Raw genomic sequence first — 23,161 nt, 5'->3', positions numbered from 1 at the left:
CGTTATTACGGCCAGAGGTGGTTGTTCTGGCTACTGATTTCTCAGGATCTATGCACCAAAACTGCGTGAAAATGTAATCACATGTCAGTTCAAGTGTAATATATTTGTCCAATCAATACCTGCTTATCTGCATTTCTTCTTGGTGTAGCAATTTTAATGACCAGTAGTGTACTAATTTCACAAAAATTAGTATTGGTATTGTCCCTGGTAAAAAGCAAAATCTGTTATCAGTATCTATTTGTAAGAGTATCGCATACGTAAGATGCAGTCGTTTGAGAATGTTCATTTGAAGTATTTTTAAGTTCTATCACTTTAGTTGGAATTACTCCTGATTTAACTTCATAGTATTACATTAGAATTGGAAATAATTTCACAGGACCATGGTTATTGCCACCTGTTGCAATACCGAAACATGAAATACCTCTAAAAGGTCAACAGACAATAGAGTGAAGTGACACTGCAGTATTAATAATTGCTTCTGTTTTAGTGCGAACCCATGACAGATGTATTTGAGTCTTTGATTAAGACTTTCTCCAGCTTTCCTGTGTAGTCCATTGATTTAAAACTCTGATGTTTGACCGTATGAAAAATGGGGTGCTTTCAGCTGCATGGGCCAGTCTGGAATCCTACTGTGCAAAAAAGTCGACTTTGGACGAAGATGAAGCAGTACAAACAAGCGTATTGTGTTTACCAGTGTTTTGGTGAGCTAGGTCTAACCTCCTGCAAAATAATTCCGCACGTATTATAAGTTATTCATTATAACAAAAGTACTACAGATGAATTTCCAATGTCAATTTTATATTTACGGACAAACAGCCGCACGATAATAAACCTTACCTTTACTAGCAATTGAAATGAATGTACCAAATTGATAGATGAGACACACTGTCTTTCAGTTGATACTTCCCAGCCCGAAGTCAGGAAACCGTTTCTGGAACTCGTCGGTAAACGCACATTTGCGTTTTGGCATGGTTTCGATTAAACATTAACACAAATTCACTTAAAAACTAAAAACAAACTGAGAAGAGAGCAGTTTAAAATGATCATTGCAATTCGAAATTGTTAGAAGCCGAGGTATCTTGCATTGTTGCATACGTAATACTTTAACTGGCTGTCTTGTAGCTGGTACTTCACTGTAGTGGCCATACCAGTTATTTCAGTTGCTCTGAAGTAGTAACGAGCTCAGCGCGGCGCTGACAGAGGAAAGAGGAAAGGCTAGAAAAATATCATATTGTTGGAAGAAAGATTAAATTCTTTAGTGTTTGCAATTGTGAGAGTTCAGTTGTATTTCCGCACTTTCGAGTTGAAGCAGTAGTATTTTTTTTAGCTATAGATTTCCCCGGTTTTCCTAAAAATCATTCTGGACCGTTGTTAGTCCAAAAAAGAGACGTCTGGTAACCCTAAGCTTACTAAAACCAACCGTTCTTTATTTTCAGGATATCGTCTGGAGCCCTGGAGGCAATCCTTCGGCTGTCAGAGAAGGACCACAAAATTACCCTACAGCTCAGGTAATAACATACTTCTAACCGACGCAAACATTTTCTGTCTTAAGTAGTAAGGAAAAACCACTGCTTATCCTGCTATTGTTTAAATATGAATCGGTGATTTTTGTACCGCTTCGTTTATCGTTACCCAGGATGCACCACGAGGCGAACTGCCTCAGGCTTTACTTCATAGGTAACTCATTTCTCATATTGCATTCTTGTAATGTTTCCATTTTCAAGTTAGCCTACTGTTGCTTCTCGTTTTTTTTTAAATCTGGATAAGATTTCTTGTTTTTTGAGGAATTGATTGCAATATTGATGTCGAGCTGAATTTACTTCAGTACCGTACCTCAAGAAATCTATCTGCACTGCGGGAGTGGAACGGACTATTTTACTAGCCGTGGAAATTTTCGCTAGCATTGGTGGTTTGTGTCTAATGCAGCATAGCTCTGCCCACATTGGTGGATGCAAGAGTGCGGTTTTGTATGTGTAAATATCTACTAAATAGACGCAGAACGTTTGTAGCTTGTCACACACGGATATCGCTGTTATTAAGTCCTCAACAAAACAGCTATCAACCATATTAGGATCCTGCAATAGCAAATAGAATATACAAGACAAATTTGCCGATTTCATTTCTAGAATAGCAGTCATATGCAAGTTCCAACATTTGTATGCTTCACCACCAGCTCTGTGTTAAATGAAATTGACAACGTTGGATTCTTCCACTAGTCCACATTTCACTTCCAGCTTTCATTATGCTTTCTCCAAAATCTGAAAACGTTGTTGACGGAGATAATTTCAGATTAGCACATTTATGAGCAACTGTTGAAGACGTGCTGATAAGATGAAGTTTTCGTATCGTTATGTAACAACAAATCCGCCCAACTGTAGTTTTCAGAATGTATTCAACGCAACATGAACCTCCTGAATACTTGCAGGTAATTTCAGCAGAATTTTCCCTAGCTGGATTTTCCAAAGCTGTCTGTATCTTTAATCGTTACTTCTTCCGTTTGTTATTTCAGGTTATTACTGATATACTGATCAAAAGTATCCGGACACCTTGCTGAAAATTACCTATGAGTTCATGGCGCCCTCGATCGGTAATGCTGGAATTCAATATGGTGTTGGCCCACCCTTAGCCTTAATGACAGCTTCCACTCTCGCAGGCATACGTTCAATCAGGTGCTGGAAGGTTTCTTGGGGAATGTCAGCCCATTCTTCATGGAGTGTTGCACTGGGGAGAGGTATCGATGTCGGTCGGTGCGGCCTGGCACTAAGTCGGCATTCCAAAACATCCCAAAGGTGTTCGATAAGATTCAGTTCAGGACTCAGTGCAGGCCAGTCCATTACAGGACTTATTGTCGTGCAACCACTCCGCCACAGGCTGCGCATAATGAACAGGTGCTCGATAGTGTTGAAAAATGCAATCGTCATCCCCGAATTGCTCTTCAACAGTGGGAAGCAAGAAGGTGCTGAAAACAATGTAGGCCTGTTTTTTTTTTTTTTTTGTGGTTTTCGGGCGCACAACTTCAATGGTCATTAGCGCCCTGACTACTCTAAGAATGCACCGCGAGTCACAAGTTGACAACAACAACTAAAAGGGAAAACACAATAAAAGACAGACTGACAGGCATAGGATTAAAAAACATCATCAAATGTCCTTAGCGAGGTGTGTCAAATTGATAAAACAAAGAACACGAGCAGCTGCTCGTGGGTCATCCGCTAAAATGGCATCGAAAGTATTAGGCAGGTTAAGATCGAGGCGCAGTGTGTTAAGATCAGGACAGGACATTAAAATGTGTCTAACCGTCAGCAAGTGCCCACATGGGCAGAACGGCGCCGGCGCAGCCGTCAGCAGATGGCGATGGCTGAACCGGCAGTGTCCAATTCTTAACCTTGCTAAAACGACCTCCTCCCGCCGAGAAGGGCGTGAGGAGGACGTCCAAGCCACGGGAAGAGGTTTTAAGGCCCGAAGCTTGTTGTCGGTAAGTGCAGCCCAATCGGCATGCCACAGCGACACAACGCGCCGACAAATGACCCTGCTAAAGTCGGACGAAGGGACACAACAAGAAGCTGTCCGAGGCTGGAGGACCGCAGCCTTGGCCGCGGCATCTGCAGCTTCGTTCCCAGGGATACCGACATGGCCAGGAACCCACATAAAGCTAACCGGCGTACCGACGTCCACCAGCTGCTGAAGAGAGCGTTGGATCCGGTGTACGAAAGGGTGAACCGGGTACGGATCACTGAGGCTCTGGATGGCGCTCAGGGAATCTGAGCAGATGACATAAGCAGAATGTCGGTGGCGGCAGATGTAAAGAACAGCCTGGTAGAGGGCAAAGAGCTCAGCTGTGAAGACCGAACAATGGCCATGGAGCCGGTATTGGAAACTTTGTGCCCCGACAATAAAGGAACACCCGACCCCGTCATTGGTCTTAGAGCCATCTGTATAAATGAAAGTCATGTTGTTGAACTTCGAACGAAGTTCCAAAAAACGGGAGTGGTAGACCGAACCGGGGGTGACCTCTTTTGGGAGCGAGCTGAGGTCGAGGTGAACGCGGACCTGAGCCTGGAGCCAAGGTGGCGTGCGGCTCTCGCCCACTCGAAAGGTTGCAGGGAGTGAAAAATGAAGGTGTTGAAGGAGGCGACGAAAGCGAACTCCAGGGGGTAGCAAGGCAGAGACATACAACCCGTATTGAAGGTCAAGAGAGTCGTCAAAAAAGGAACGATAAGACGGATGGTCGGGCATTGACAGTAGCCGACAGGCATACCGACAAAGCAGTATATCGCGCCGGTAGGTGAGTGGCAATTCGCCAGCGTCAGCATGAAGACTCTCTACGGGACTGGTATAAAATGCTCCGATCGCAAGTCGTAAACCCCGATGTTGTATGGAGTTGAGGCGGCGTAAGATGGATGGCCGTGCAGAGGAGTATACGAAGCTCCCATAATCCAGCTTGGAGCGGACGATCGACCGATATAGACGAAGTAGGACCGTTCGATCCGCTCCCCACGACATACCACTGAGAACACGGAGGACATTTAAAGAACGGGTACAACGGGCGGCCAAATATGACACATGTGGAGACCAGCTAAGTTTCCTGTCAAAGGTAAGGCCTAAAAATTTGATTGTCTCCACGAGTGGGAGAGCAACGGGACCGAGTCGTAAGGACGGTGGGAGAAACTCTTTGTAGCGCCAGAAGTTAATACAGACCGTCTTCTCGGCAGAAAAACGGAAGCCATTGGCGACACTCCAGGAGTAAAGACGGTCAAGAGAACGCTGAAGACAGCGCTCCAGGACACGTGCACACTGCGCGCTGCAATAGATGGTAAAATCGTCCACGAAAAGGGAGCCTGATACATCAGCTGGGAGGCAATCCATTATTGGATTGATCGCGATGGCGAAGAGAGCGACGCTCAAAACTGAGCCCTGTGGCACCCCATTCTCCTGGCGAAAGGTGTCGGACAGGACAGAACCCACACGTACCCGAAACTGTCGATCCATTAAAAAGGAATGAATAAAAAGAGGGAGGCGACCGCGAAAGCCCCATGTATGCATGGTGCGGAGAATGCCCGCCCTCCAACAGGTGTCGTAAGCCTTCTCCAAATCAAAGAACACAGCCGCGGTCGGGCGCTTCCGCAAGAAGTTATTCATAATGAAGGTCGACAAGGTAACCAGATGGTCAACAGCAGAGCGGCGCCTTCGAAATCCACATTGTACATTGGTAAGTAGGCGTCGAGACTCGAGCAGCCAAACCAATCGAGAGTTAACCATTCGCTCCATCACTTTACAGACACAGCTGGTAAGCGAGATAGGTCGATAACTGGAAGGCAAGTGCTTGTCCTTCCCCGGCTTAGGAATCGGGACAACTAGAGACTCGCGCCAGCATGCGGGAACATGTCCCTCAATCCAGATGCGATTGTATGTACGAAGAAGAAAACCTTTACCCGCAGGAGAAAGGTTCTTCAGCATCTGAATATGAATAGAATCAGGCCCTGGAGCGGAGGACCGTGATCGGCCAAGTGCGGTTTCGAGTTCCCGCATGGTGAATGGGGCATTATAACTTTCACAATTCGAGGAGCGGAAGTCAGGTGGCCTAGCCTCCTCTGCCTGTTTGCGGGGGAGGAAGGCAGGGTGGTAATGAGCGGAGCTCGAAACCTCGGCGAAAAAGCGGCCGAAGGCATTGGAGACAGCCTCAGGGGCCACAAGGACTTCATTCGCGACCTTCAAGCCAGAAACTGGGGAGTGGACCTTAGTGCCAGATAGCCGGCGCAGGCTACCCCAGACAACAGAAGAAGGGGTAGAACTGTTGAAGGTGCTTGTGAAAGCAGCCCAGCTGGCTTTCTTGCTTTCTTTAATAATACGACGACACTGAGCACGTAATCGTTTATAATTAATACAATTCGCCACTGTAGGGTGGCGCTTAAAGGTGCGTAAAGCACGTCGACGAGCACGTAAAGCATCTCTACATGCTGCGGTCCACCAGGGGACCGGTACGCGACGTGGAGAAGAAGTAGGGTGAGGGATGGAAGATTCAGCAGCAGCGAGAATGACTTCCGTGAGGTGTGCGACCTGACGATCGCAGCTTGTGAAGGTTTGATCCTGAAAGGTCGCCCTGGAAGAGAAGAGCTCCCAGTCTGCCTTGGAGATGGTCCAATGAGAGAAGCACGGAGAGGGAGTATGCTGCAGGAGATGGATAACACACGGGAAATGGTCGCTCGAATATGTATCAGAAAGTGCATACCACTCAAACCGGCGTGCAAGTTGGGGAGTACATATAGAGAGGTCTAAATGGGAATAGGTGTGAGATGTGTCCGAAAGAAAAGTAGGGGCGCCAGTATTGAGGCAGACAAGATCGAGCTGGTTGAAAAGGTCTGCTAACAAGGAGCCCCTCGGGCAGGATGCTGGAGAGCCCCAAAGGGGATGGTGGGCATTGAAGTCTCCAGTTAACAAAAATGGTGCAGGTAGCTGAGCAATAAGTTGCATCACGTCTGCCCTGGTAACGGCAGATGACGATGGAGTGTAAACGGTACAAAAGGAAAACGTAAAAGTGGGGAGAGTAATGCGGATGGCAACTGCCTGCAGGCCGGTGTGCAACGTGATGGGATCGTAGTAAATATCATCCCGGACCAGCAACATAACCCCTCCATGAGCTGGGATACCTACCACAGGGGGTAGGTCAAAACGCACAGAGGTGTAGTGTGCCAAGGCAATTTGATCGCATGGGCGTAGCTTCGTTTCCTGGAGGGCTACGACAAGCGGACGGTGCAAGCGGAGCAGCAACTTCAAGTCCTCTCGGTTGGAGCGAATGCTGCGAATATTCCAGTGAATAAGTGCCATCGTAAGAAAAGAAAGATGAGAGAAGTGGTCACCTCGAAGGCCGCTTAGGGCCTGGCTTCGAGCGAGCACTGCCGCCGCTATCAGTAGGCGGACAGTCATCGTCCATTGGGTCTATAGGGTCAACGGCCATCTCGGGAGGATGGCCGGGAGGGGGAGCTTCCTCCGCCAGTGAACGGCCAGATGTACGGCGACCAGCGGTGCGGCCAGGCGAAACGGATGACGGCCTGGGGCGGCAGCCGCTGGGTGGCGCAAGAGAAGAAATGCGCCGTGGCGGGGAAGGAGAACTGTGCTTCCTATGCGCCTTTTTGGAAGGACGTGTAGTGGAAGTACCGGTCGAAGGCTGTGAGGTCGAGGTACGGAGGAAGTCTGCACGGGATGGTTCCTTCTTGAAGGCCCGTGCATCTGACTTCGGTGTCTTCGTTTTAGCAGAAGCAGAAGAAGGTGCTCGTGTCTGTGGGGTGATGGGAGGAAGAGGAGACGTCGACCGCGCGATCTTAGCACTGGCCGAACGGACGACCGTGGTGCTGAAGGTCAGATCGCATGTCTGGGTTGCTACCTCCCGGGTAGTCCGAGGAGAGGCGAGGACAGTACTGTATTTCCCCGCTGGGAGCAGCGTGGGCTTCCTACTAGCCAATAGCTTGCGAGCAGCCGAGGTGGACACTTTCTCTTTGACCCGAATTTCCTGGATACAGCGTTCTTCCTTATAGACAGGACAGTCGCGGGAGGATGCTGCATGGTCACCCTGACAGTTCACACAACGAGGAGACGGAGGTGGACAGTCACCCTCATGGGCATCCCTGCCACAGGTGACACATTTAGCCGCATTAGAACAAGACTGTCGAGTGTGATTGAAACGCTGACACTGGTAGCAGCGCGTAGGTGTCGGGATATAGGGGCGAACAGAAATAACCTCGTAGCCCGCCTTGATGCGCGATGGCAGCTTAACACTATCGAAGGTCAAGAAAATTGTCCGGGTCGGTACAAGGTCATTGTTGACCTTTTTCATGACCCTATGGACAGCCGTCACGCCCTGCTCAGCGAGGAATGATTGAAGCTCCTCGTCAGTCAATCCGTCGAGGGAGTCAGTATAGACCACACCACGAGACGAATTCAAAGTTTGGTGGGCCTCCACCCGGACAGGGAACGTGTACAGGAGGGTGGCCCGAAGCAGTTTTTGTGCCTGAAAGGCATTCTCAGTTTCCAGTAATAAGGTGCCGTTACGCAACCTGGTACAGGATTTGACAGATCCGGCTATGGCATCTACGCCCTTCTGAATAACGAAAGGGTTGACAGAGGAAAAATCCTTTCCGTCCTCAGTTCGAGAAACTACGAGGAACTGTGGGGCAGGCGGTAGTACTTTTGTCACTGTTGGCTGGTCACGTTTCCGTTTTTGGGTCGAAGTCGAAAGAGATGGAGTAGAATCCATTGCGGAGGAATCCCCCATGATTGCCAGCGTCTCCGATGGCGCGCTCCTTCCTTGTGGGGACCCTCTCAGAGGGCACTCCCGCCTTAGGTGAATGTTTACACCTCAGGTCACACCTCCCGAGAAACAGACGGAGGGACCAATCGGCATGGTCAGAAGGTATCAGCTCAGGCAATCACCCCTCCCCGGGCCTGGCCTTTACCAGGGGGTACGCGCGTGCCTTACATGTCTACCCAGGGCGGGGACTTACGCGTTACCCCGTCACCGGCTACGCGTGCGAACGCGTGGGTCGGCCTTCAGACACGCACAGGGAGGAAGGAAGAAGAGGAAAAAGAAGAGAGAGAGGGAGAAAGAGGACAGACTGTCTCAAACGCCGAGGCGGAGACCAGAGAAGGCAAGGAGAAGAAGGCAATGAGAAAGCAAGGGGAAGAAGGCAATAAGAAGGCAAGGAGAAGAAGGCAATGAGAAGGCAAGGAGAAAAAGGCAATGAGAAGGCAAGGAGAAAAAGGCAATGAGAAGGCAAGGAGAAGGCAAGGGAAAGAGTAAGGAAGACAGTGAGGTGGAGAAGAGCAAAGAAAGGAACCAACAAAAGGAAGGAAGAAACGAGAAGTGAAAAAACCAAAAGGACCACGATGATAGGTCGTGGAACCGTCCGTCTCCGGACGCAGGCGCGAACTACCCCCGTGAGGGGGATGGACTCCTTTTAGTCGCCTCTTACGACAGGCAGGAATACCGCGGGCCTATTCTAATCCCCGGACCCGCAGGGGGGAATGTAGGCCTGTGTTGTGATAATGCCACGCAAAACAAGGGGTGCAAGCCCCCCTCCATGAAAACCACCACCACACAGTAACACCACCTCCGAATTTTACTGTTGGCACCATACACGTTGGCAGATGACGCTCACCAGGCATCCGCCATACCTACACCATGCCATCGGATCGCCACATTGTGTGATTCGTCACTCCACACAACGTTTTTCCACTGTTTAATCGTCCAGTGGGAATAAAATGGAAATGAGCATACGGCATTGTGGGCCGGGAGTCCCCCATACGGGGAAGTTCGGCCGCCGAGAGCAAGTACTTATTGCATTCGACGCCACATTGGGCGACTTGCGCGTCGGAGTAGGGGATGAAATGATAACACAATACCCAGTCCCTGAGCGGAGAAAATCCCCGGCCCCAGCCGGAAGTCGAACCCGGGCGCCTTGGGGTGGCATTCCGTCCCGCTGACCACTCAGCTAACGGGGGCGGACATCGTCCAATGTTTACGCTCCTTACACCAAGCGAGGCGTCGTTTGGCATTTACCGGCGTCATATGTGGCTTATGAGCAGCCGCTCTACCATGAAATCGAAGTTTCTTACCTCCCGCCTAACTGTCATAGTACTTGCACTGGATCCTGATGCAGTTTGGAATTCCTGTGTGATGGTCTGGATAGATGTCTGGTCGTTACACATTACGACTCTCTTCAACTGTCGGCGGCCTCTGTCAGTCAACAGACGGGGTCAGCCTGTACGCCTTACGTGTCCCCTCACATTTTCACTTCACTATTATATCGGAAATATTGGACCTAGGGATGTTTAGTGGTGTGGAAATCTCGCGTACATACGTATGTCTAGTGACATCACCTGACCGCGTTCGAAGTCCAGGAGTCCCGTGGAGCGCCGCATTCTGCTCTCTCACGATGTCTAATGACTATTGAGGTCGCTGATATGTAGTACCTGTCAGTAGGTGGCAGCACAATGCACCTAATATAAAAAACGTATATTTTGGGAGTGTCCGGATACTTTTGATCGCATAGTGTATACTCTAAGTTTCCTCTTCAGATCACAAACTATCTTCTACCTCTGAATTTTATCACCATTTATTTCTCCGTGGTTTTTTGACTAGTGCATCTATGTTTTCAAAGCAGTTTTAATAAATTTGCAGTTCTTGATGTTACAAGTCCATCAAGCTACACCACATTTCAACAATGTTTGAAATCCGAAAGCGTAACCTTTCTGTAGTATTTTCTTTCCCGGTGCACTCACAGCAACTGCGTCTGAGCGCATGGTCACTGACTGTGGCTCAATTTTCATCGGTTTCGTATGGGACTATAAAATTTCCGATTACAAGTTACCAATTATTTCGCGTATTATTCGTAAATTTCCTACAGACATTAGGTGTAAGTTTCCACGGTTTCAGTTTGGGCAGGTAAGTAACTGCCGGCATTTACCTTATTCTGGACACATCGAATTGCCAACAAATTTGTGCTGGTCAAAGCGAATTTGATCACGTTATGCAGGATTAGAAAACTGTTGTCCGTCAATAATGCTCTAGAAGTCGTCGTGAAGTATGACTCAGTAGTCGCGTGCAGTCAATGACATATCCTTGTTCGATAAGAATCCTTTATCCTACCTTATCCGTTATAAGTGTGACTCACTAGGTAAGTGCTAGACTACAAGATCTACAGCTCTATTCCCGTTCGGTCCCTTGATTTTCTTAATCACTTATCGCATCTTTCGTCTGATTATGATTTGTTAATGTGCAAAATGCAAATTGCACTATTATTCTCAGTTCCCCTATAACTAGCCAAGTAAGTCAGTTCGAATAGTCGAAGGAAGTCAAGCGCATACCACCTCCAATACGACAATATGTAGTAACCATCTTTTGGGTCAAGGTCAACTTTACAGCGACGAACAAAATTTTTTGCATATTTAATTTTTAGTACTTTCTCACTATGCAGTGACTGTACGTGACAGGAAATATTGTGGACTAATTTTAGTCTTTCTTTCTACTACGCCACTTCCGTTAATTTTCTTATGTTAGATGGGAGACGCATGTTAATCTCAGTGTAGTACATATTTTCTTCTGGTCCTACATGAGAACTTCAGAAACAGTTTTGCCAATTTTTTCCATCATATACTCGAAACAGCTACAACAAATACTATAATAGTCTTGTGAAGACACTTATTACTAAAAGTTAGTAAAGGATGACATTTTATATGGATTTTTGATATGAGAACCAAAGAATTTTATTCTTAGGACTTCTGTAGCTTTTTCTCTTTGCCGAAGTTGAAAACCTGTGAGTGAAACTCCAGTATGGTGGGATTGTTTCAAATCCCCAAGACGCCGTTGGATTTGCCGTAGTGAATGTAAGGTCCGGTGCTTCAAGTTCACGGGATGCTTCTTCCCCTAACATTTTCTAGTCCGACAAGTACATCATGTCTAATGACCTATACGGCGACGTGGATGTTAAATTCTAATCCACTTTGCTTAGAACTGGAACGCTGCATTCTGCGATGCCAGCGATCATTTACATATTTTCGGTTATAACGTAAAGAAAGTTTAACCTCTTGTCGATCTCGAGTTCATCAGACACAGAGCTTAAGGTCAGGTTGAGTAAAGATCGCTTGACGTAGACGAATGGGGAAGGAAAATACTTATTCCTTCTGAAGGGATCACTCCGGTATTCATCACAAGCGATTTAGTTATAGGTACAGAAAGCTGGCTTAAGCCAGAGATAGATTCTGCCGAAATTTTTACAAAGGTACAGACGGTGTTTAGAAAGGATAGATTGCATGCAACCGGTGGTGGAGTGTTCATCGCTGTTAGTAGTAGTTTATCCTGTAGTGAAGTAGAAGTGGATAGTTCCTGCGAATTATTATGGGTGGAGGTTACACTAAACAACCGAACTAGGTTAATAATTGGCTCCTTTTACCGACCTCCCGACTCAGCAGCATTAGTGGCAGAACAACTGAGAGAAAATTTGGAATACATTTCACATAAATTTTCTCAGCATGTTATAGTCTTAGGTGGAGATTTCAATTTACCAGATATAGACTGGGACACTCAGATGTTTAGGACGGGTGGTAGGGACAGAGCATCGAGTGACATTATACTGAGTGCACTATCCGAAAATTACCTCGAGCAATTAAACAGAGAACCGACTCGTGGAGATAACATCTTGGACCTACTGATAACAAACAGACCCGAACTTTTCGAATCTGTATGTACAGAACAGGGAATCAGTGATCATAAGGCCGTTGCAGCATCCCTGAATATGGAAGTTAATAGGAATATAAAAAAAGGGAGGAAGGTTTATCTGTTTAGCAAGAGTAATAGAAGGCAGATTTCAGACTACCTAACAGATCAAAACGAAAATTTCTGTTCCGACACTGACAATGTTGAGTGTTTATGGAAAAAGTTCAAGGCAATCGTAAAACGCGTTTTAGACAGGTACGTGCCGAGTAAAACTGTGAGGGACGGGAAAAACCCACCGTGGTACAACAACAAAGTTAGGAAACTACTGCGAAAGCAAAGAGAGCTCCACTCCAAGTTTAAACGCAGCCAAAACCTCTCAGACAAACAGAAGCTAAACGATGTCAAAGTTAGCGTAAGGAGGGCTATGCGTGAAGCGTTCATTGAATTCGAAAGTAAAATTCTATGTACCGACTTGACAGAAAATCCTAGGAAGTTCTGGTCTTACGTTAAATCAGTAAGTGGCTCGAAACAGCATATCCAGACACTACGGGATGATGATGGCATTGAAACAGAGGATGACACGCGTAAAGCTGAAATACTAAACACCTTTTTCCAAAGCTGTTTCACAGAGGAAGACCGCACTGCAGTTCCTTCTCTAAATCCTCGCACAAACGAAAAAATGGCTGACATCGAAATAAGTGTCCAAGGAATAGAAAAGCAACTGGAATCACTCAATAGAGGAAAGTCCACTGGACCTGACGGGATACCAATTCGATTCTACACAGAGTACGCGAAAGAACTTGCCCCCCTTCTAACAGCCGTGTACCGCAAGTCTCTAGAGGAACGGAGGGTTCCAAATGATTGGAAAAGAGCACAGATAGTCCCAGTCTTCAAGAAGGGTCGTCGAGCAGATGCGCAAAACTATAGACCTATATCTCTGACGTCGATCTCTTGTAGAATTTTAGAACATGTTTTTTGCTCGCGTATCATGTCATTCCTGGAAACCCAGAATCTACTATGTAGGAATCAACATGGATTCCGGAAACAGCGATCGTGTGAGACCCAACTCGCCTTATTTGTTCATGAGACTCAGAAAATATTAGATACAGGCTCCCAGGTAGATGCTATTTTTCTTGACTTCCGGAAGGCGTTCGATACAGTTCCGCACTGTCGCCTGATAAGCAAAGTAAGAGCCTACGGAATATCAGACCAGCTGTGTGGCTGGATTGAGGAGTTTTTGGCAAACAGAACACAGCATGTTATCAATGGAGAGACGTCTACAGACGTTAAAGTAACCTCTGGCGTGCCACAGGGGAGTGTTATGGGACCATAGCTGTTCACAATATATATAAATGACTTAGTAGATAGTGTCGGAAGTTCCATGCGGCTTTTCGCGGATGATGCTGTAGTATACAGAGAAGTTGCTGCATTAGAAAATTGTAGCGAAATACAGGAAGATCTGCAGCGGATAGGCACTTGGTGCAGGGAGTGGCAACTGACCCTTAACATAGACAAATGTAATGTATTGCGAATACATAGAAAGAAGGATCCTTTATTGTATGATTATATGATAGCGGAACAAACACTGGTAGCAGTTACTTCTGTAAAATATCTGGGAGTATGCGTACGGAACGATTTGAAGTGGAATGATCATATAAAACTAATTGTTGGTAAGGCGGGTACCAGGTTGAGATTCATTGGGAGAGTGCTTAGAAAATGTAGTCCATCAACAAAGGAGGTGGCTTACAAAACACTCGTTCGACCTATACTTGAGTATTGCTCATCAGTGTGGGATCCGTACCAGGTCGGGTTGACGGAGGAGATAGAGAAGATCCAAAGAAGAGCGGCGCGTTTCGTCACTGGGTTATTTGGTAACCGTGATAGCGTTACGGAGATGTTTAATAAACTCAAGTGGCAGACTCTGCAAGAGAGGCGCTCTGCATCGCGGTGTAGCTTGCTCGCCAGGTTTCGAGAGGGTGCGTTTCTGGATGAGGTATCGAATATATTGCTTCCCCCTACTTATACCTCCCGAGGAGATCACGAATGTAAAATTAGAGAGATGTAGATGTAGATGTAGATGAACCATACGCGACTGGAACAGGAAAGGGAGGTAATGACAGTGGCACGTAAAGTGCCCTCCGCCACACACCGTTGGGTGGCTTGCGGAGTATCAATGTAGATGTAGATGTAGATGTAGTCAAACTAAGGAATACAGACTCCTGGATGGGCGAAAAACCGCGCGCTAATCGAATTTTATTGTAAGCAATTTGTGCAAAATTTTGTTTGTAGTCTCAACTTTTTTATGCTCTCGTGTATTCAGCCGGACAGTGTTCAGGTCGTGTCGAATACCAGAAAGCAATTTAAAGTAACAAGCTGGGAAAGCAAACTGACTCGTCTTAGTAACATTCACACCATGTTTAGCATGAAATTCGCGTATATGCGGATACACTACACCTAAATCCAGTGCAATTGAGAACATTAGTATCTTAACCATAGAGTATTTTGTTTGAATACGATTGCAATAGACGAGCAAAATTAGCATGTCTCTCGCTTCGTTATGTTGTGACGTATTGGTCTATATTCGGGTCCATCTCATTAAGGTAACCTTACCTTCCTGGGCTAGGTACCAAATTTACCTTTCCATTCTTGGGATTTGTTAACCTCTAACTTATGGCTAGAGCCTCCGTGCACGAAAGAGTTGAAATGTTTTGCACGCGCGATAATGATCACGAGGATCACTTCTGAGTATGTTCAAGAGGTGTTAATCAGAAAACATACAACTCTTGGCAGAATGTGTTAGCTTGTAAAGCTCATATGCTAGTATTACAGATTTAAGTTTTGTGATAGCTTGCTAATATTTTATCTACCAGACCGAGTACGCAAGTGTGCGTTACCAAATACTGCTGGATGTGTGGTGTAGTACAGTTATTCACTGTAGCTGCGTTTCTGAACGTGTCCACTGCAGCAAACTTAGTACCGTAACCCTACCACCTGCTTTGACAAGAAGTTATTGGACGTTCCTGTTGTGACATTTCGAAGTGCAAGGCTTCACGAGTACCGTAAACTATTTCTGACTGATGAGTAGGTTAACTGTATCGTCAAGCCTGAGCATACAATTGTACGGCACTTCGAAAGCTTTAGTTTTACGTGGAATACAAAAATATGAATTTCCTCGTCAATGAATGCAGATATTTTGCCTTAGTGATTTAACAACATTTCTACAGGACTATAATTTATAAAAGTTTTAAATGGCGCAAGAAATTAACATTCGCGATGTATGATTAGTGCGTTTGTTTTCCCATGCATTTGTTATTAGATATTTGTAATATCAGCGCATCGGCAACTTGAATTAATGTTAGAACATTACACATGTCCTCCCAAACTGTCAGTTGAAGAAATATACGATAGTAGGCCCTAAATATATTTTTTTCACGTAAATAAACTCATCAGCAACCTTTGAACGAACAACTACCTTTATCTGCAGGAAATTTTTCCACCATTCACATTTAAAAGCAATTAAGATACCATTTTTCCCATAAAACAGCTAATTGCGGTTGACGTGGTTGTAATTTGCACTGCACTGATGTGATACATCAATTCATAAATAGCTTTTGAAGAAAAGGCATGATCACAGCGTTTGACAATGGTATATAATTTACAATTTTAATAATTTAACAGTTCTTGAGGTAATTGGTTAACTTTTGCATCCAAGCGTACTTAAACAGTAATTTTGATGTATTTCATGGTTTATCATCATGCGAAACAGTTTTATCGAAGAACGGGAAACACTGACAGTTCGAATCAAGGGACCAGTCTCTACATTTCCCTTCATCGAAGTGCTCATTTATGAGGTATTTATACAAAACATACATCATTGCCTGTTAACGAAAGCGTAACTACTATATAAAGCTCAGACATGGGGCAACTCTCCGAGTTATCAGCGTTTGATTTCAGAATAATATATATATAATGAATGCGTGAGATACATCTGACTTCATAGTTATTTTTCGTTTATGCACTTCACGAAAATTAACTGTATTACTTCGAAAGCAAATACGTCAATTAATGAACGAGCTGCACATCGTACCCCCTTTTTGTTTAATTTTATTTTTACATACGGAATATTGTGCCCAAGAATTAGTTTCCTAACCAAGTGCTTTCATCAAGTGTACCACTTGCCCTGCTAACTGTTCCGAAGGAGCAACTTCTTTATCAAAACTAATACCCTCAAGCACTTATCGGGCTTCAAATGTAAGTTCGCAGCAACAGCGGTACGACTGTGAGAATGTGTGTGGCTGGCATAGCAATGCATAGCGCAATCGCCTCACCTGTGGCTGCGCTGATCATGATGGGTGTTTGTCACTTCTCGGCAGCCGACTGCTTGCAGATGCCGTCAGAAGTGGAGAAACCCCACTTCCCCTACTCGTGACGTCACCAGTGGAGGAAGGGGGAACAGTCGGCTGACCCGTTCAGCCAGTTACTGTACTACTGCTAGCAGCAAGTGCAGAGGCTCTTCCAAGGCTGCGGCTGCTCGCGAAATACGGCTTTGGTGACGTGCCACATTCACTCCGGTCCACTGCTATTTGCCATTCACGCTTGCACACTAAGAAAAAACACGTTACCGTTATGTGTCATCCGTTGCCTCATTTGTCATTCGTTTTCGTTAACAAGGACGCATCGTCAATAGACTTCGTCTCATTCTATTGCCGTAAGTAGTTCAAATGGTTCAAATGGTTCTGAGCACTATGGGACTCAACTGCTGTGGTTATCAGTCCCCTAGAACTTAGAACTACTTAAACCTAACTAACCTAAGGACATCACACACATCCATGCCCGAGGCAGGATTCGAACCTGCGACCGTAGCAGTCGCACGGTTCCGGACTGCGCGCCTAGAACCGCGAGACCACCGCGGCCGGCGCCATAAGTAGTAATGTTGCACCAGAGAGTCATTTTTAAGTTCGGTTTCTGGTAAACGTGAAACACTTGGAGACACGTTCCTAGACGAATACTGACCCAGCCATTTGTCAGGGCCATTTCTAACATTTGCAAAAAAACTACGCTGTTGTGGTACTACATTTTAAGAACTTCATAAATGTGCACTAAAGATTCAATTGGCGTACGAGTAGGCTGTTTGTCTCGCAGTTACGTCCACAGTGTCTCAACGTTTTTCACGCGTGCATTTGCTTTGTTAATTAATATTCAAAATTGTGAAGTCAATTGTAAATTGTAAATTGAACCGGTGAACTAGGATGCTTTTATTTCGACTTTTATCAGTGTAGGTCCAACTTGAACAGAGAAGTGTGAAAATTTACGCACCCGAAACACACGGGTTTCAAGTGCTAGGTCGTAGCGATTATCGTACGGAGAAGCTGTTTTGTAGGTGTGTAGTCAAAGGAGAACTATAATAACGCCCACTAATATTCATGACATTTTCATAGGGCAGCAGCTCGCCGGAGGTTGAGTCCTACCTCGGGCATGGGTGTGTATATTGTTCTTAGCAAAAGTTAAAGTAGTGTGTAAGTCTAGGAACAGATGACCTCAGTAGTTTGGTCCCTTAGAAATTCACACACACACAGGGCAGCAGCAGAAAATAGCTTCTGGCAGACCTGTGAAAAGGCATAAGTAATCTATGAGAATTTCGTAAAAAAATTATATTAGAAACTGATACACTAGCTTTGTGTTATTTGACTGGAAACTACAGAAGTACTTCAGAGGGTTGCTTTCGTAGGCTTTTAGCCTCTTTACACCATTTTGTCGGCTAAAGTGCATTTACTGTATCCCTCTCTAACATTGCGTGTTGCAGTTGGCAATTCGTTATTGTTGATCGGAGACAATTAGATAATAGCATACAGTTGGGTACAGCTTAAATTGCTGTGAAAGAAATAAAATACCCGTTAATTTCATTGACGAAGGATAGGAAATTATGGACGAGCTATGTGATTGGCTACGCACATCTCAAATATGGTTTCTCATGTTCGCTTACCATCATTTGTCACGAGAACCGTTACCAACAGCAGCAAACAACCAAAAATCCGCGAACACCGTAAATGTCTTTTAAAGATTTGTTTTCTACCGACTTCTAATTTCACTTTACATACAGACTACTATACTAAAAATGAGATTATTTATCTATTGAAATGTGAAAGGTGTCCAGTACCGTTTCCTCCTATTTTACAAAGCCGCTTTACGCAGTAAAACGATGCTGGAAGGATTATCGCTGTATACCTGCATACACTTGTCCAAAGAATCGGCAATGAGAGATTACTCTAAGAGGTGCAAGTAAAATAATAAAATCAGAGTTTGAGAAAGTCAGTATGTTGTCCCTCAGATTTAAATAAATAAGCTTAAGTTATATATATAATATATAGCAGCGAACACAGTACGGAATCAGTTTTAGAAATCGTTCACAACGAATAATTTACCTAAGTATTTTTAACACCGTGAAGTCCCGTCAGCAACTGTGATAATTAAACATATAACAAGTCAGCCAAACCTTGGCATGCAACAGTTTAGTGTCAGTAGCTTCTGAAGAAGACCAAATTATTTCGGCTGAAACCTAGGTAAAGATTGGTTTCTATTTGCAACTGAGGCTGACATGTTGTGTGTTTCATAATTTACCTATAAATTTTGGAAGACACATAAAATTCAAGGCTGCTTAATAATTTCCAAGTTCCTGTAATTAGGTACAGAGCTGTGCGATAAATGCAACAGCACATACATTTGTTGGTATCCAATTGGACAATCAGCTATGATGAAACTGGCATGTGATTATTTGCTAAATAACTGGTTTGGCAAGCGTTCTTTGAAATTTTCTATTCTCCCCTGTTCCAAAGCGCAATATTAAGGGTAAGTTTTGTGTGAAGTGTTGAAGTTTTCGTGTTAGTGAAAAGAGATGTTACAGGATGTGTTGAGATTGTAGTCGGGTATGTCTCTGAGCCTTTTCGACGGACTTGGCGATAGTTAACACCCAGGAAACATGACGCTAATTTCGTGTAACTGCTTCTTGCCTTCATAATGGCCTCAATCCGGTGAGTAAGTTTGTGTCCGTCAGTTTGTTTATGTATGCCACTCCGACCCGAGGCCAATCATCCACGATTAGGTCTCAGAGCGCTACCAAATTGCGGAGATGTTGATTGCTGCATTTCATACGCTGTTTCAAACGGGCTCAGACTTTTTCTATGAGATTAATATCCACTGATTTAGTGGGCCAATCGAGTTGCGATTTCGTGCTCTAATGTTGGTCTAACCAAGCACGTGTGCATGAACACGGCTGTTGCCATCTCGGGAGGCACGAGTGTACACGGTGCGATCGTCATGAAGATGTAGAACCAAGTGTAACACTCCTTCACTGAGATCACGATAACCTGAATGAGTAGGCTCCTGTCACGGTACGAAAAACATAACAGAGCGACCTCTGACCTGTACTACACGCTCTACTCGCTGCGGGTTAAAACACCTCATTGCGCCGTCGGTGCACTCCACACCTTGCATAATACGAATTGAGACAAAATCGAGAGATGTCAGACCACACTACACGTCTACACATTCCTTATAGATATGTTGGACAGTCCATATTGATACATCAACAAATGTGAAACATGGCTGTTTCTCAGCAACCGTATATTAGTTTCAACATAGGATTATACAGCCAACCTGTTGCAAATAACTGTTAGGTACATTGACCTGGATTTTGACACCTACTACGAATGGCTTAACCATAATGAAATTTTGAGAAACCGTAAAATTACATTGCGAGAAAGCAATGGTGAGAATTAAGAGCTGATATACTCCAGTTAGAAAATAAAACACGTTCCATCCTTTGGCACGTGCGCCTAACTAGGAACAACATCAGACTCAACAATCTGATGTTGGTCCTAGCTAGGCACATGTGCCAAAGGCTGGAACGAGTTTTATTTTTTGATTTGAGCATATCTGCTCGTAATTCTGACCATTGGTTTCTTGCAATGTAATTTTACGCTTTCTCAAATTTTTCATTCTAATGAAGATATCCGTAGTAGGTGTCGAAACGTAAGTCAGTGTATCAATCAGTTATTTGCAACTGGTTGGCTGTACAATCTTACGTTGACACTAACAAATAGTGTAACATCATTCAAGGTGTGGTATGGATCATTCTGACACGTCGACCTACTTACTGTGCTGATTCCATGCAATCGTCTGGCACATACATACCAATTCAGTGGTGGAAGACCACATGGCCACCTGGTACAGTGCTGCGCCATCTACAATGTTCCAAAGCGACCAGTCTCATCTTTTAAAGGGGTGCCGAACATTTTGTCTGTTGGGCTTACCTCTGTGCAGCAATGGGTGGAAGGAGGCTTATGGCCGCAGTAATGGGAACGATTATTTCATACACATGCTGACAATGTTTCCAAGTAATATTAATCTGTCCGCTACGGTCGCAGGTTCGAATCCTGCCTCGGGCATGGATGTGTGTGATGTCCTTAGGTTAGTTAGGCTTAATTAGTTCTAAGTTCTAGGCGACTGTTGACCTCAGACGTTAAGTCGCATAGTGCTCAGAGCCATTTGAACCATATTAATCTGTGAATACATGGTCTTGCGGTGTTATGAATTAATAAAATCTTCTCGGGCTCCCAGCCGTGTCATGTGGCTAAAATCCCACGAGGTTTCGACCGAGCTCTCCTCGGTTATTGTCTAGTCATTTACCACTTGACAATGTCCGAGGAGAGCTCGGTGGAAAGTACGTGGGATATTGACCATCTGACGCGGCTGGAAGGCCGAGAACATTTCATTAATATTAATCTAGTAGCACGGAGCGAGGTGACCCAGTAGTAATATTCTGGCCTCACATTTGGGAGGACGGCCAGATTTAGATTTCCCTAATACGCTAAAGCGCCAGCACCTGAAAGGGGACATGGTCAGTATTTTTTCTCGATCAGAGCCTGTGCCCCGTCTTTGATGTCCTCATTGTCGACGGGACGTTATACGCTTAATCTCCCCTCCATGATTTTACACACAAGTTGCACCAGCCGCTTAAGTGAGGCATGGTGAAATAAGATCTTCATAAATACACTCCTGGAAATGGAAAAAAGAACACATTGACACCGGTGTGTCAGACCCACCATACTTGCTCCGGACACTGCGAGAGGGCTGTACAAGCAATGATCACACGCACGGCACAGCGGACACACCAGGAACCGCGGTGTTGGCCGTCGAATGGCGCTAGCTGCGCAGCATTTGTGCACCGCCGCCGTCAGTGTCAGCCAGTTTGCCGTGGCATACGGAGCTCCATCGCAGTCTTTAACACTGGTAGCATGCCGCGACAGCGTGGACGTGAACCGTATGTGCAGTTGACGGACTTTGAGCGAGGGCGTATAGTGGGCATGCGGGAGGCCGGGTGGACGTACCGCCGAATTGCTCAACACGTGGGGCGTGAGGTCTCCACAGTACATCGATGTTGTCGCCAGTGGTCGGCGGAAGGTGCACGTGCCCGTCGACCTGGGACCGGACCGCAGCGACGCATGGATGCACGCCAAGACCGTAGGATCCTACGCAGTGCCGTAGGGGACCGCACCGCCACTTCCCAGCAAATTAGGGACACTGTTGCTCCTGGGGTATCGGCGAGGACCATTCGCAACCGTCTCCATGAAGCTGGGCTACGGTCCCGCACACCGTTAGGCCGTCTTCCGCTCACGCCCCAACATCGTGCAGCCCGCCTCCAGTGGTGTCGCGACAGGCGTGAATGGAGGGACGAATGGAGACGTGTCGTCTTCAGCGATGAGAGTCGCTTCTGCCTTGGTGCCAATGATGGTCGTATGCGTGTTTGGCGCCGTGCAGGTGAGCGCCACAATCAGGACTGCATACGACCGAGGCACACAGGGCCAACACCCGGCATCATGGTGTGGGGAGCGATCTCCTACACTGGCCGTACACCACTGGTGATCGTCGAGGGGACACTGAATAGTGCACGGTACATCCAAACCGTCATCGAACCCATCGTTCTACCATTCCTAGACCGGCAAGGGAACTTGCTGTTCCAACAGGACAATGCACGTCCGCATGTATCCCGTGCCACCCAACGTGCTCTAGAAGGTGTAAGTCAACTACCCTGGCCAGCAAGGTCTCCGGATCTGTCCCCCATTGAGCATGTTTGGGACTGGATGAAGCGTCGTCTCACGCGGTCTGCACGTCCAGCACGAACGCTGGTCCAACTGAGGCGCCAGGAGGAAATGGCATGGCAAGCCGTTCCACAGGACTACATCCAGCATCTCTACGATCGTCTCCATGGGAGAATAGCAGCCTGCATTGCTGCGAAAGGTGGATATACACTGTACTAGTGCCGACATTGTGCATGCTCTGTTGCCTGTGTCTATGTGCCTGTGGTTCTGTCAGTGTGATCATGTGATGTATCTGACCCCAGGAATGTGTCAATAAAGTTTCCCCTTCCTGGGACAATGAATTCACGGTGTTCTTATTTCAATTTCCAGGAGTGTAGTTATCACCTTCGGGAAACTACAACAGTTACTTATCTTGTCAGAAATAAAGATTTTTGCATAACTAGCCCCCAATAATAGAGAGGGCGTTAATGTCGTACTGGCATTGAAACATAAACATTTAGCGTTTTTAACTGCCATGTCGTTTTTAGACTAACAAGGGGAACGCGCCATAGTTAGCTCTCTGGCACAGTCGGAGCTACACTTGGTGAAAATAGAGGGACACATATTTTGTCTTAGGTGCCAACATGAAATAGTTTCCGAGGAAATCACGCAGTTTTGATGCTACTTCATCAGTTCCAGCTGAATTAAATCAAGCGGGTTGATGACGTAGAGGCTAAAAGCACAGTTTCCAAGTTTTGTGCTCCGTGTATGTTGTTTTTTTTTTTCTTTTGTTGTGGAAGTATGTGACGTCAGTAACAACAATAGTTTTTGTGGCATCGAGAAATACGATGGGACTATTGACAAAAGAAACAAACATTTC

At 45.7% G+C, this 23,161-nt stretch overlaps 2 protein-coding genes across 2 annotated transcripts in view; one reads left to right on the top strand and one right to left on the bottom strand.

Annotated features, from left to right (window-relative positions):
* The window catches only part of LOC124723179 (leukocyte elastase inhibitor-like), a 74,612-nt gene extending 57,968 nt beyond the window's left edge, over positions 1 to 16,644 (bottom strand). Inside the window, exon 1 of the mRNA XM_047248373.1 lies at positions 16,534 to 16,644. Coding sequence (XP_047104329.1) covers positions 16,534 to 16,552 — 19 coding nt within the window. The 5' untranslated portion in view covers positions 16,553 to 16,644. The remainder of the gene's footprint in view (positions 1 to 16,533) is intronic.
* Positions 1 to 23,161, top strand: part of LOC124723176 (constitutive coactivator of peroxisome proliferator-activated receptor gamma-like) — a 735,979-nt gene that overhangs the window by 468,424 nt on the left and 244,394 nt on the right. The window contains exon 10 of the mRNA XM_047248371.1: positions 1,437 to 1,508. Within this exon, the coding sequence (XP_047104327.1) occupies positions 1,437 to 1,508 (72 nt within the window). The remainder of the gene's footprint in view (positions 1 to 1,436; positions 1,509 to 23,161) is intronic.

Source organism: Schistocerca piceifrons, chromosome X (genome assembly GCF_021461385.2).
Source record: "Schistocerca piceifrons isolate TAMUIC-IGC-003096 chromosome X, iqSchPice1.1, whole genome shotgun sequence".
Classification (NCBI taxonomy): Eukaryota; Metazoa; Arthropoda; class Insecta; order Orthoptera; family Acrididae; genus Schistocerca; species Schistocerca piceifrons.
This window is presented reverse-complemented; position numbering and strand designations above follow the sequence as displayed.